This window comes from Electrophorus electricus, chromosome 25, assembly GCF_041902795.1.
Source record: "Electrophorus electricus isolate QZ-2024a chromosome 25, ASM4190279v1, whole genome shotgun sequence".
Lineage (NCBI taxonomy): Eukaryota > Metazoa > Chordata > Actinopteri > Gymnotiformes > Gymnotidae > Electrophorus > Electrophorus electricus.
The window spans coordinates 4,526,065-4,539,165 of NC_137521.1; the positions used below are offsets into that span (position 1 = coordinate 4,526,065).

General features: G+C 38.8%; 1 protein-coding gene across 2 annotated transcripts; it reads right to left on the reverse strand.

Moving 5' to 3' along the window:
- Nucleotides 1-155: 155 nt before the first annotated feature.
- On the reverse strand, nt 156-12,856 carry mapk14a (mitogen-activated protein kinase 14a). Of its 2 annotated transcripts, none has more exons than XM_027030066.3 (12): nt 12,456-12,856; nt 10,446-10,575; nt 9,949-10,007; nt 7,639-7,750; nt 7,346-7,375; nt 6,933-6,980; nt 6,524-6,638; nt 5,689-5,760; nt 3,583-3,662; nt 2,766-2,844; nt 1,883-2,056; nt 156-1,640 (listed from the first exon to the last, which is right to left on the reverse strand). In XM_027030066.3, exons 1-12 carry the CDS (start codon nt 12,656-12,658, stop codon nt 1,573-1,575), a joined length of 1,170 nt encoding a protein of 389 aa, XP_026885867.1. In that variant the 5' UTR covers nt 12,659-12,856; the 3' UTR covers nt 156-1,572. The 2 variants fall into 2 exon arrangements, with proteins under 2 accessions (XP_026885867.1, XP_026885866.1); XM_027030065.3 differs by lacking the exon at nt 3,583-3,662 and adding an exon at nt 4,441-4,520.
- Between the last annotated feature and the right edge of the window lie 245 nt (nt 12,857-13,101).

Genomic DNA, 13,101 nt, shown 5'->3' on the forward strand with positions numbered 1-13,101 from the left:
GGAAGTATCAACACTTCAGCTCAACCCACCCATTCCTAAAATCAACTATTTTCAATAAGCTTGCAAAGACAATGTAGGTGATGCCACTTCCATCACTGAAAATTCTAAGCTTTGGTCATGCCCCACTTTAAAAATAAATAAATAAACAACATATCTCTGAAAAATATCTGCCTTTATTTTCTTTAATAAACAGTGTGTATTTGATTATATTCTCTAGTCTGATAAAAGAAATAAAGCAGAAAGAAGCAGCCATTCCAGTTCAACATCTCAGCAGTATATAAATATTTCACACTAGTACAATTTTGACATTCATTTCTCTATTGTCAGCTTAAAAACAACCACACAACAGAACAAAATGATTCATATTGTGTTTCTCACTTGCTCACTCTCTCACACACACACTTTAACAATACACCAACACACCATAAAACAGAAACAGTCAAATGACTAAAATTACAAGGCTAGAACTGCTATTTACATATGGCCCAAATTTGTAGCTGGTGCCAGTAAACCTGCCTAATGTTTGGAGTGTCACTCTGGCCTATGTAGGTTCCAACACAAGCTAGCAATGGGAATTATATTGTTGCAAACAGGGGCCATCCTCTTGAATTCTGATACTTTGCTCTAATTTGAGTGTCTAGAAATCTGTACTCTAATATGAGTGTCTAGCAAAGCTGGCAGTAGTAGGACACTCCAGAATACTGCACATATAATCCCCTGTTCAATGAAACAAAAACACAAGAGGCTGTGTCACAAATCTCAATAGCTAATTTTACAGCATGGTTCTACAAGACAGGTATATAATGAATAATGAATAATGAATACTTCTGTATGTTGAAATTAAATTTATACTGATCAACTGAACCCATCTATTTTTTATCCAGATTACCGTCCAGATCGTTGTATTCAAGAAAAGAAAACGCCAACACACCGAATGCTTGTTTTGGTCATGTGATTGACACTATTAACAGCAATGGAATCCCTATATCAGTGACACTTGAAAAGTAGCAAATAATGGTCATTTAAATAGATTTTGGTCATGTTAATGCTAAATACAGCCTTGGGTTTTCTGTAAATGCAAGAGGCTCTAGACAAAATTCTGTGACCGATTTTCAAAAGAGCAAAAATTTGCACAGTAATGAGATACTCAATTTTTAAATAGATATGCCAATTAATTAGATCTTGAGTTTACTGGGTTGGGATGGTATGATTATCATAAAGTATTAATGCCATTTGAAAAATTAATGACATGTTTTGCTTTGTTTCTTTTCTCTTTGTTGCAAACTTCAAAATGTTTACATGAACTCTGCATGGCTAGAGGATGGAAACATGGCTGTTAACACAAATGCTACTCAACTCTACAGGAAATTCCTTGTATAAAATTTTCCATCATGTTTATCCCCTTTTTGTGCTCATTTTTGCTTCCTAATAAAGTAGACAACACATAAAAAGAGCAAGACAAAGAAAGTGGCAGGCACTTAAAAATCATACTGTCTGTCTGGATAGAGAACTGCAAAAATAACAGTTTTTATAAAGACTGGTCTGAAATAGAGCTCCAATCATGCACAAGTCTCATGACTCCATTTCATCCCCATCAAAGGAAGGTGCCTCAAAGGTGATCACCTCCTCATAGGTCAAACCTGTGCAGGGACAAAAAATAAAGCATTACAGCTTTTATTGCAGATTCACATGCATTCCCAACTTACCCAGTTACAGCATTACAAATGGACAAATGCACTAATTTGATTGGACTCCAAATTAACATCCAATGTGCACATATGGTAATATCTGATTTTGCAAACCTTAATGCTGGAACAACAGTACGTCACCTCAGAAAAAATCACAATGTACAATTACAATGTCCAATGTTGTTGTAACTCACGTTTCCACTCTTCAATTTCTAGTTCCCGACTCTCGAAGCTCTGGTCATAGGGCTCTGCCTCGGGTTCATCGTCTGGGTCATGGTACTGGGCAAAGTAGGAGTGGGCCAGTGCCTCTGCTGCAGTTATTCGCTTGTCTGTATCTAAAACCAGCATCTTCTCTAGGAGATCCACAGCTGTACCAGCACAGAAAGTGCAATCGGTTCATCTTTTCATGTAGCATATCAGTATAAAAGTAGATGATTTATGACCTCTTATGAGGTTGTGGGAAAATAATAAGAATAATAATAAGAAATAAGAATATAACATTTTCTACTTTTGTGTTACATACTTTTCCAATATATCAATCTATTTCTATGTTTCATAATGTGACTGGAGAGGGAACAACAAACTGGATTGCGCATGTGTGTGAGTACAAGTGGCTTTGAGCACCGAAGGAGGGGGGAAGGGGTGTGTTTTGCTATCAGGGCGAATTGAGGTAAACACAGTAAAATTTACTAATAAACTCAGCACATACCAAACTCACAGTACATCTAAGAGCATTATGATTTAATACTGACAAGGGAAAGTCTAGACATTACTGAGGACAGTCTGGGCTGATATGTTAGTCCTATCTGCTGTAGCTACATCAGCTAGTTGATCAGCTGACAGCCAATGGGGAGAAACTGTAAGCAAGAGAGAATTCTAGCAAGCCAATCAGACAAAGTGTGAAGGCTGTTTGGGTGTTCTTCACTTGTCCCAAAGCTAAACTGAAGAGAAAAATCTCTCCACTACAAGGTAGGCATCCACCCACACACAAGTACACGCCACATACAAACTGTAACAACAGTTATATTAAATGTGCTACAACTGCTGTTTTGATTATTTAAAATATGTTTTTCTTACCCAATGGATTGGCTCCAAGGAATACATCAGCAAAATTCCTTTTAGGCATCTGTGGTAGGGAATTTATGTAATTCCTTGCCTATAGAGATAAATGGGTAAATTCAGACAGGATCTTTAAGCATCAGAAACTTCAGTTATACAGAAACAATTCTGCTTGCCACTACTGGTAAGATTTTTGACATTGATTAGACAGCACAGAAAGTAATGTAACAAACAGTTTGTAAATAAAGGTCAAAAGCTAGGAGAAGACCAGGACAATTTGTTTTGAAGCCAAATCTTCATAAAGCAGTAGCATTTACATCTCAGTCACCATAATGCTAAGATCACTCATGTGTCTTTCAGCTAAATGCCTGCCCCGAGTAGTGAAGCTGTTTGTTAGTACTCAATGCTGCAAAACATGACAGAATTTTTCCATAGAAGGCAGAAGGGTTTGAGCTGGCTCATGGAATGGTTCTGGTTTTCAACAATCAATAGATGCATACAAATCAGCTCTAATTCAGAATGCGATCAGTCATAGCAAGAAAAGATGAGGAGAGAACACAGCCTCCACATGCTATGCTATGGAAATTATTTTTTGCAAAATATGGGATATCTGGGCCCTTTTGACTAATAGCCAACTAATAACAATAAAGCTAAAATCTGTAACTGTAAATGTTAGTGAAACTTTTCACTAACAAAAACCTCTAAATGAGGTGATGGTACTATGTTTGTTTTGATGATAGTATTAAAAATACAGTTTTATGAGAACAAGCAGCACTACAAACCAAAAGTGACTATTACGGTAGTGTACATGGGGACTGGGCCACAGCAGGCTCACCTCATGGCTAGGCATCCTGCTTATTAGAGAGGCAGGGGGAGTTCCTGTCAGTCGCATTATCTGCTGTAGCTGGTTTATATCTTTGCAGGCCAGGTCAAGGGCTTATAACACATTTACTGACTGATTACAAATGATCTGTTTTTGCTTGTCCCCTACATAGGAGAGAAAGGCAGCAAGAGAAGAGACAGCGAAAGCAACACATAGGTTGGGCATGCAAACTGCCGACACAACACTGTAGAGAAGAACAATGCTTTAGAAAGGAGTGTGCTTGAAATTGTCAGGTCTGGTCAGTCAGAGAGAAATCAGATAGCAGCAGCAAAAGACCCAAATGTTTGTTAATCTAATTTACATCAAACCACACTAAAGTACAGGTATTGATTGAAAGAGATGATCAATTATTTTCAGATTAAGCAAAACAGTAGCAAGGCACGTAGCACAGAACTATATTGCATTCAGACTACATAGCCTCCTCCATTTTCCCTATAAATACCATGGAAAAATACATAAACAACAGTAGATTGCCTTTTTTGTACTCTTCATAATAATCTGTTGACTAGGGTACAGGTTTCACATCTAAAAGAAAGGGAGCAATTTTATCCTACATGTGCATTATGGCTTCAGTTTGTTATAGATTACATACCACCAAGTAAATGTTGATGGGAAAATGCAGAAGGCTACATGGCATAACTATACAATATACAGACATTATATTATGCAACAAGGTGAAAGCATGCTGCAAGAAGAGGCTGTCTGTTGATGCAGCCTGAAATTGAATGCACAGCTCAGAAGCAAAAACATCCAAACTCAGCCTGTTTTGGAAAAGCACAGAGGAGAGCATCTCCCAAACGTTACACTCACAGACTCAGAAGAGATTTTCATCAAGAGCTCAGGTCCTGGAGTTCCAACAAGCAGCATTATGAGCTTCAGCTGGTCAATGTCTACCGATGGAATATAAAGGAAAAACAGGCATTTCCTAGGACAGGATTACCCTGGAGCTACACAGTGTTGATGTTGGAAGAAAAACACAGAATCTCCATTTATGATTTTTTCGTAGATTGAACACCATGACCCTGAAAACATGTTAGATTTGATGATTGCAGGAACCAAACACAAAAACCTTCTGAAAAGGTGGGATTTTGTACTGTTGTTTACTGACAATATTCAGCATTGCTTCAGTAAATAAGAATACTACAATTACTGATCTGTATTCATGCTTAGTAAATTTATTGTGCAGAATGATGATATATAAAAGAGACAGCAGCATGCTGTCAAAGGACAAGGACAAATTTTCAGGAAATAATGTAATTTTAAAAACTGATCCAGCCATTTGTACTGGTAAGTTATTTGATGACTGTTTAATTCTTCTACACTGCCAAATTCATATTTCCAGTCCCGCCCTGTTTAGGTGCAGTACTCCTTGGCCTTATCTGTTGAAAGCCCTGAGGGATATACATAGTAGAAGCTTAATATTTTCAGCTTACCCAAAGCGAAACAAAAAACAGACAAGCCCTGGAATGTTAGCACAGGTGTGTTCCAGCGATCCTAGAGCATACAAAAGAGCCTGGTGCCAGTGGTGTTACCAGTACCAACTGAGGCTCTGTCAAATTTGTCAATGGCACAAAATGCCATGCAGTGCTGGAATGAGCAAAAAAGGAGCATTGACCCTGTAGTTGAAACAGGGAGGTAAGGGAGGGACACAGGAGTGAAGGGCAGAGAGAGAGGCATGGCATTCCTTGCGAGACTGCTGGTAGCTTTATCAGAACTGTGGATCGTATTTCCTTATTTGTGCTCCTCGCGGTTAGTAGTGACAGGGCAGGTCTAGAAGGGACAGGCACAGCACAAGAAAGCACTTTCAAGTGTAAACAGAACATACACAAAGCTCAGCAACAAAGAGGGAGAGCACGCAAGAGATAGACAGAGAGAGGAGACAGAGGGTGAAAAAAGAAAGCGATTGTGACAGAGAGAATGGGTGCACACCTGAATGAGTTTAAAAATGGAAGTTAAAATTCATGATATTTATACATATATAAGACAGCAAGGTTACAACGATTTTCACCTGGCAGGCTGAGGGATAGGCCCAGTGGCTGTGTTTGCTTAGAAGGATACGGTCAGTGCCAGGAAACAGCGTCCTCCCCGTCAGGAGCTCCGCCATAATGCAGCCAACAGACCAAATGTCCACTGCGAACCAAAGCCAGACATATTAGCATCAGCACTGCAGCATGAAGCACAAGCTCCACTGTTCTGCTGGGAGGGTTCTGATCCCAAGCTTCAAAATGACATTAACGGATGGGTGTTCTCTGCTAGCACAATCTGCTTGCACTATTTGAAATTCAACTGCTGTCTAAAAGCCAAAATGTCATTCAGAGAGTGCAGGGAAATTGGAACAGCGACAACCACAGCAGGCAAGTATGCATGTGTTTCTGAAATGGGTATTTAAAAAGTACATTTAACCCAGTGGTGTAGTTTGAAGCACTGAGGCAACAGTGTTGTTACATGACAGTAATACTTTCTAATTCATTGTGTGGTCTGTGGGAAATCATTACCAGTAAAGAGTAGAAGAAGATATACAGTTTGATATTCCTGTATTTTTATTGCCTCAGCACACTCTTTTGCCATATATCTTTCTACTGATTTTTTTCTGAGAACTGCAGTAAAGCCATTACTCTTGAAATTTCAGCCATATTCATGTACAAAAAACTGAGTACACAATCAGTAAGAATGATTTCTTATAGAAACCTATTAGGAACTTGCGTCACAAGTTAAATACAAGTTGGCACATAACTCACTACAAAAGCTTCTTCATTTGGCAAATCAAGATACATACGCAATGGCTGGTGTGGGTAATACTGATGAAGCAATCCCAGGCCATTTTATTCTGAAACTATTCATTCTACAACAGGCAAACTCCATTTCACATCCAAGGTAGGCAGTAGTGTGCAACCTGTCATGTTGTAGTGCATCCAGTTGAGCATGATCTCTGGAGCACGGTACCACCTGGTGGCCACATATCCAGTCATCTCGTCGTCCGTGTGCCGAGCCAGCCCAAAGTCTAGGATCTAGGTGAGGAAGGGAATGGGGTACAAAATTACAGCATCACTTTACCTTATGTAGAAAATCATAAACAGGTGGAAATACAAATATTTAGACAACGGAAGCGTGCTGTATTGAATTCTATGACTAGAAATTTCATGTTATTAAATAGATAGCTGGTAATCTTACTAGATCATGTGCTGTTCCAGGCCAACCTTACCTAGAGATACATTATGATTCACTTGCAAACCCTATCAGGAAATGTTTTTTAATATTCCACGGACATATGTCTATAAAGGCTTGCATAGAAAATCACTTACCTTAAGTTCACAGTCTTCATTCACAGCCAAATTACTGGGCTTCAGGTCCTAAAAATACAAAATAATCTAATTAATTTTGTTGCCTCCCACTAATTAGTATTATACTATTATTATTATTATACTATCATATTAATTACTACTATTACATACAGTTGTCCGATTGCATAATGTGAGGCAGTAAAAAAAAAAAAAATTTTCACTCAGTGCTGAAGACCCATCACATAAATATACGGGTACATATGGCAATTCCATTTTACTAAATTTACACTGGGATTAAGTCTCAGCACGCCAAGTATAAACACACAAAATAGCCTTAATCCTGCAACAAATGAAGAACTCCTGCTGAGAGTTTATAAAAAGCCACACTTCCTGCCATCTCTGAGCTGTGTCTCTAGAACCAGGTGAACACTCACTCTGTGAATAATGTCTGCTGAATGGATGTACTGCAAAACAATAAGAAAAGAAACAAAAGAACAATGCAATATGAAGAGTGGACTAGGATACATTTAAAAATCCAGAGTTTTAGCAGGATTATGTCAGTGAATAAAAAAATCTATTAAACTAATCTAAAAATTGATTATTACAGTAATAATCAAATGTAATAATCAAATGTGGATTTAAACATAACTATACCTTTAATCTTAAGGCATGTTATGTGCTTAATGTTATTATTTTCTACCAGACTACATTGTATGCACTGCTTTACCTTAAGCCCTCGAAGGATCTGGTAGATAAGGAATTGCACATGGTCGTCTGTCAGCTTCTGACACTTCACTATGTTATTAAGGTCTGCGCCCATCAGATGAGTCACCAGGTATCTGCCAGTCAGAACAGAGAATTTACATTATCCTCTGGACCTTTCATGCTTTTTGGAGACAGGGGCAGGTGGACTAAAAAAACTCCTACATGCACATCAAATAAAATATCTAGCTAACTGTGTCACCTTTTTCAACAGGAGTGCTTGGACACATCATCATCATTAAACATTACACAACAGTTTATTGCAATGTTTTAAAAATTCAAATGTTGTCCTGATGTGGTGGAGCATGCCAAAGCATGAGTCAGGAGTTGGTATTGTCAGGGCTACTGCAATTACCTCCCACACACAGACACCTTGCAAATGCTCTCCTACTGATGCTAACATTGCCTGATCGCACTTGATTACAATGCAGCAGAAACTGTAACTTCCACTCAGTAACTCTGAGCTTCCCTTCCATTGTTTAAGGGTTCAGCTTCATCGAAATCTGACATGATCACTGGGACACACACTGAAACAGTGGTAGTGGTATTATTGTGTAATAGACTCTCTATGTACTACTGAGTATGACTTAAAATAAGTCCTGATAAACCACAGAGAGACTCTCCACCTCCACTACAAACAAATAGACATTAAACAAGCAAACAAACAAATCTCACACACATACCGACAAACCCAAGAGATCAAAAGACAAACAAAAATGCACTCAACCTAAATCACAAACACACAATATACACACACAAAACAAAAACATTTAACATTAATAATGCAAAGCATTTACAGATGCATGCACACATGCACACACTCTTGCACGCATGCACACTACTGCCGGTTCACTTCAATGGCCAGGTACTGGTAACTGTGGTATTTATAGGAAGGGTTCTTTTTCTGCCTGCAGTGCAGAAAGTCCTGTCTCTATCCCATAACAGACAAAGCTGGCAAAGGGATATGGGGGGGGGGGGGGGGGTGACCTTCATTGAAAGGGGATGAGTCAGTGTATATTTTTGGCAGTGGCAGAGACCACTGCAAGTTAAAAAGTCCTGTAGCAATACTCTGGCATTTTCCTGAACTGGCTTCCCTAGTAACACTACTGACACAAGGTAGGCTGGCCGGCTTAAACAGTTCTGTCTGAACTCATGTTCTCAGTCTTTGGCCCCTTTCCCACCATGTAAACTCTGAGCAAGATAGAACTTGCCCAGATGAAAGTCTCCACACAGCATTCTACTGGACTTTCCATTCCAGTCGAGCTTCCAGTAAAATGACTGGTAATGAGCTTCCAGTAAAATGACAGCAAGTAAACCACTTGCTGTTCTTGTGCATGCTGAGTGAATACGTGAATAAGTATTTCACATCTTTCTCTATATCGTGGCCTTGTTATGACATTAGGGATGGCAGGGTCAAAGGTGAAGGCATGACTGAGGATTATACAGTAAGAAGAGACACAAGAGGCATAGGGTGAGCAGAGGTCCCTTCACCCTGTACGTGAATGGAATTGTAGGTCAGCAGTGCCATGCATGCCCCCAGCCTGGTCACGCAGACCATGACACTGGCCCATGTTGAGTCAGCTTTGGCAATGTGCAGCCTTCAGTTAAAACTATGTTGCATAGTGTTGACTTGCTCATTTCGCATGTTTGATCACACCCATGCTATTAATGCTAAAGACATCCACCATAACAATGAAAATCCTTGAATAAATGATGCATGCAAAAGATATGAAAGCAGGTCCCTAAACCCAGAGGTGGTTCACAAATTACTTCATTCTTAGTATCAATTCTGTCTAGACCCGGAGTGATATTCTGGGGTGCGAATGTCCCCATCCACAGGGCTAGAATGTTAAATGTGGAATGCACTGAACATCAAAATTATGTGAAACCACGTACCAGTGCTCTTTGAGACAACGACTCTCAATCCAACAAAAGAGAACATGATAGAGGCTCTACCACCACACAGCCATTCTAGGAAAGACTACTCTTCCACAAGACAGTAACTTAGCACTGCAGAAGACACCATATTTCTTGTCAGGGTGAAACCACTGAAATTGTTTGATTGGATCCACTGTCATGAATACTTATGTGCAAATATAATAAAGTTATCAAATAAAATTATCAACTTAACCTTCGGTGTCAGGTATCTGCAGACGATATCAGTCATCTCCCAAGAATTTCTACATCAGTGCAACTTTACTTTTAATTGCTTGTTGGGTTTAAATTGTAGGGGTGAAAAGACTGAGAGTGGAGAAAGATCAAGAGTCTCACTCACACATCACTGAACTGCTCCAGACTGGTGGCAGGTGTAAAAACATCCAGCAGGCCTATCACCTAAAAAAGCAAAACATAATAATACAAACATTAAGTATGTGGTACACAGCTTTATGGCATATATAAGAAGTCAACTCAAGTGCACTTCTAAGACCATTATACAATTCGTCATTTGCAAAATATCACCAGAATCATCTGCAACAAAGAGAATATCAGATTGCAGAGCATCTGTAACAAACACCATTTGTGATCTGTATCAAATATGAAATGTGCTAAAAATACGACATTGCAGTTCATGTTTTTTCCCTTTAAGTTTGCTTCTCAAAATTCATTTCTTCGAATATTTCACAAAAGAGAGACATGAGGAAGAAGGGGAAGTAGTCAAGTAATGAGAGCTGAAGGGATGTGAAACACTAGTAATGAATTTAAAAAGCCTGAGTGAATCTCTAGTACTGCATGAACACTTGACCCATGGTCTGTTGAGGCTGGCATACTTACGTTCTCATGTTTCATGTGCTTGAGAAGCCGCAGTTCCCTATAGGTCCTTTTGGCGTGGATGATGGACTGGAACGGCCTTGACAGTTTTTTCACAGCGACCTTCAAACCAGTCTTCTCATCGAATGCAGAGCTAGAAGGACAAAAGTCACAAGCGTGTCATTTTTAGCTTGGTGTTTGTTTGTTTTTTTAACCTCTTTACAAATTCAACAACAAAACTGTGCCACATCTGCTTGAGTGGTATCACATCAGAGATGTTCCTACATATTTCATGGCCACTGTAATACAATTAGAATCCATAATAATGGTCTGGTATTGAGTTGCAAAACATGCACATTTATAAACACCTCTAAGTTGGCCCCTCTCAGTAGGTTCAGTTATATCCTGTGTAAATAATCTCACTTCTCTATGTTGGCTATCAAAAATATTTAAAGATATAAAAGTAACAACTGCAACAATCATATTTTAAAGTGTCATATAAACCTTTTCCCCTCAAAATGTACTGTTAATAGTGGTATGTGTTTTAACAACAAATGTTATAATAAAATTTGTAGAGGCCAGAGGCCACAGGTAGAGTAGGTGGAAATAATTAAGGATTTAACAGCCATGATGTGGTGCTGCAGTGGAAGATGTTTACTAGTTCCTGCAACTAATGATTAGATCCCAAATCCATTCACGAGTCCAATAAACAAAACCTCACAGCTTCTGAACTGCAAAAACAAAAAGCAAGGTTCCCCAAACCCAGCCCAATCTGTTCTTCAGCGATCCAATTACATAGAGATAATGGTGAGCGACGTGAGGGTCCTTGAAATACAACCCAGGTGACACTGTTGCCTAGCACTGTGCTCCTACCATCCTTCTTTGGTACACATAACACAATCTGTTTACCTGGGGAGCAACGTAGTCTAGTAAATGAGTTGTGGTGTTCAAACACAACATGCCCATTTTCATTAACAACACTTATCAGTAAATGCAACATAGCAAGTTGCCAATAGGCAATCATCTAGCACTGTTCACCAATGGGCAATTGTCTATCATTTTGCATTGCAAATCCTTCTTTAAGTCAGGAAGCCATTCACCTGCAAATTGTAATGAATCCATCTGCTTGCAAAATAAAATTGAAAAGCCCATGGAACAGCTGTTATCCTATGTTATCCTATGTGAATAAAATCTAAATTCCAGCCAGACAATTCATACAGACAGGAAACCAACTTGTGATGTGACATATATAGCAAGCGTTTAGACTAAGAGTTGCACAAAGATTTAGGGTTTACCAATATTATTTAGATTTACATTACTCACCACAGTTAATTATACAGTAATTACTCAATGATTTCACAATTAATTATACAGTAATCAGATTCAGATTATACTGTGACTACGTACTAAACTCAGCTCCAAAACACAATAACTCCTGATCACAATCCCTACTGTAATTATGATAGATGTCAAACTCGAGTAACGTTAACCCTAAATGACCATATGACTGACTCATAACAGATATCAACAAGATGACATCATTGATGATACTGGAGCTGGGGTCCGCATAAAGATGAGATCAGATACTGAGATCATAGTTTACACAGCATATGGTGGGGGGAAAAGATTAGTTGCATGATATGCTAGCTGGCTATAACAGCATAACTGCTAAAACTGCGATGCTTGAAGTGCTTCGCAGAGATACATGTCGTCACAGGCAACCAGCAAAATCCAGTCAGTTAGCTAACCTGGCTAGTTAGCTAGCTTGTGCAACATATTGTTGCCAGTGTTAATAACAAGAACTGTGCTCAAGAGATTCAAGTTATTTAGCTACTATCGTTCAAATACATGTTCATGGTCAGACACATGAAATATCTTTTTATTTAGCTGCTCAAAAGTTTCTACAGGAAGTTATAAGCCCAACTTGTCCGTTGGCTTAATAAACCTGTTAGGGTGATAGGCTTGGTTTCACGCAGGCCTGCGAGAATGAATGGAGTGTTCTTTCCGCCCTTGAGAAAAGCAGAAAATATTTACCATACAGATCCGTATGCACCAGAACCGACTGGAGACAGATTCTGATAACGAACTGGGACCTCCCATATAGTCTTGTTCACCTCCTGCCGATAAAACGTGGGTCTTTCTTTCTGCGACATTCTTGCAGAGCAAGCCCCCAAGCAAGTTGAAACTTCTGCTTTTCCTTGGTTTGCTATGGTGGCAGCCAGGTCAGTTTCGTGCATCTGGACGGTAGATGAACATCCACCAAATGCAACGTACTGAAGCAACCTTCCACTTATAAAAGTTTAACTAGTACCAATGGTCCTTAAATGTCCAGGTATTTCACTATTCGGAAGTAGTTTCGCTACGGGTTGAGCTAATTTTAGGTCTATCCCTTGTTCCCTTAAGTCTTTCCTGGCACTAGTCACTTCCCTGCGTGCTCTCTGCGTGCTACCGTCAGAAACTCTGAAATATCGCGAGGGTACAGATGTAGTGTCCTGTGAGTCAAACCACTAGATAAATTAAATAACATATAGCCTATATAATATCATGATTATCTACCACAGTCATTTATTCATTTTATAAGCATTTTATATATATATATATATATATATATATATATATATATATATATATATATATATATATATATATATATATATATATATATACTTTTTTTTCTTTC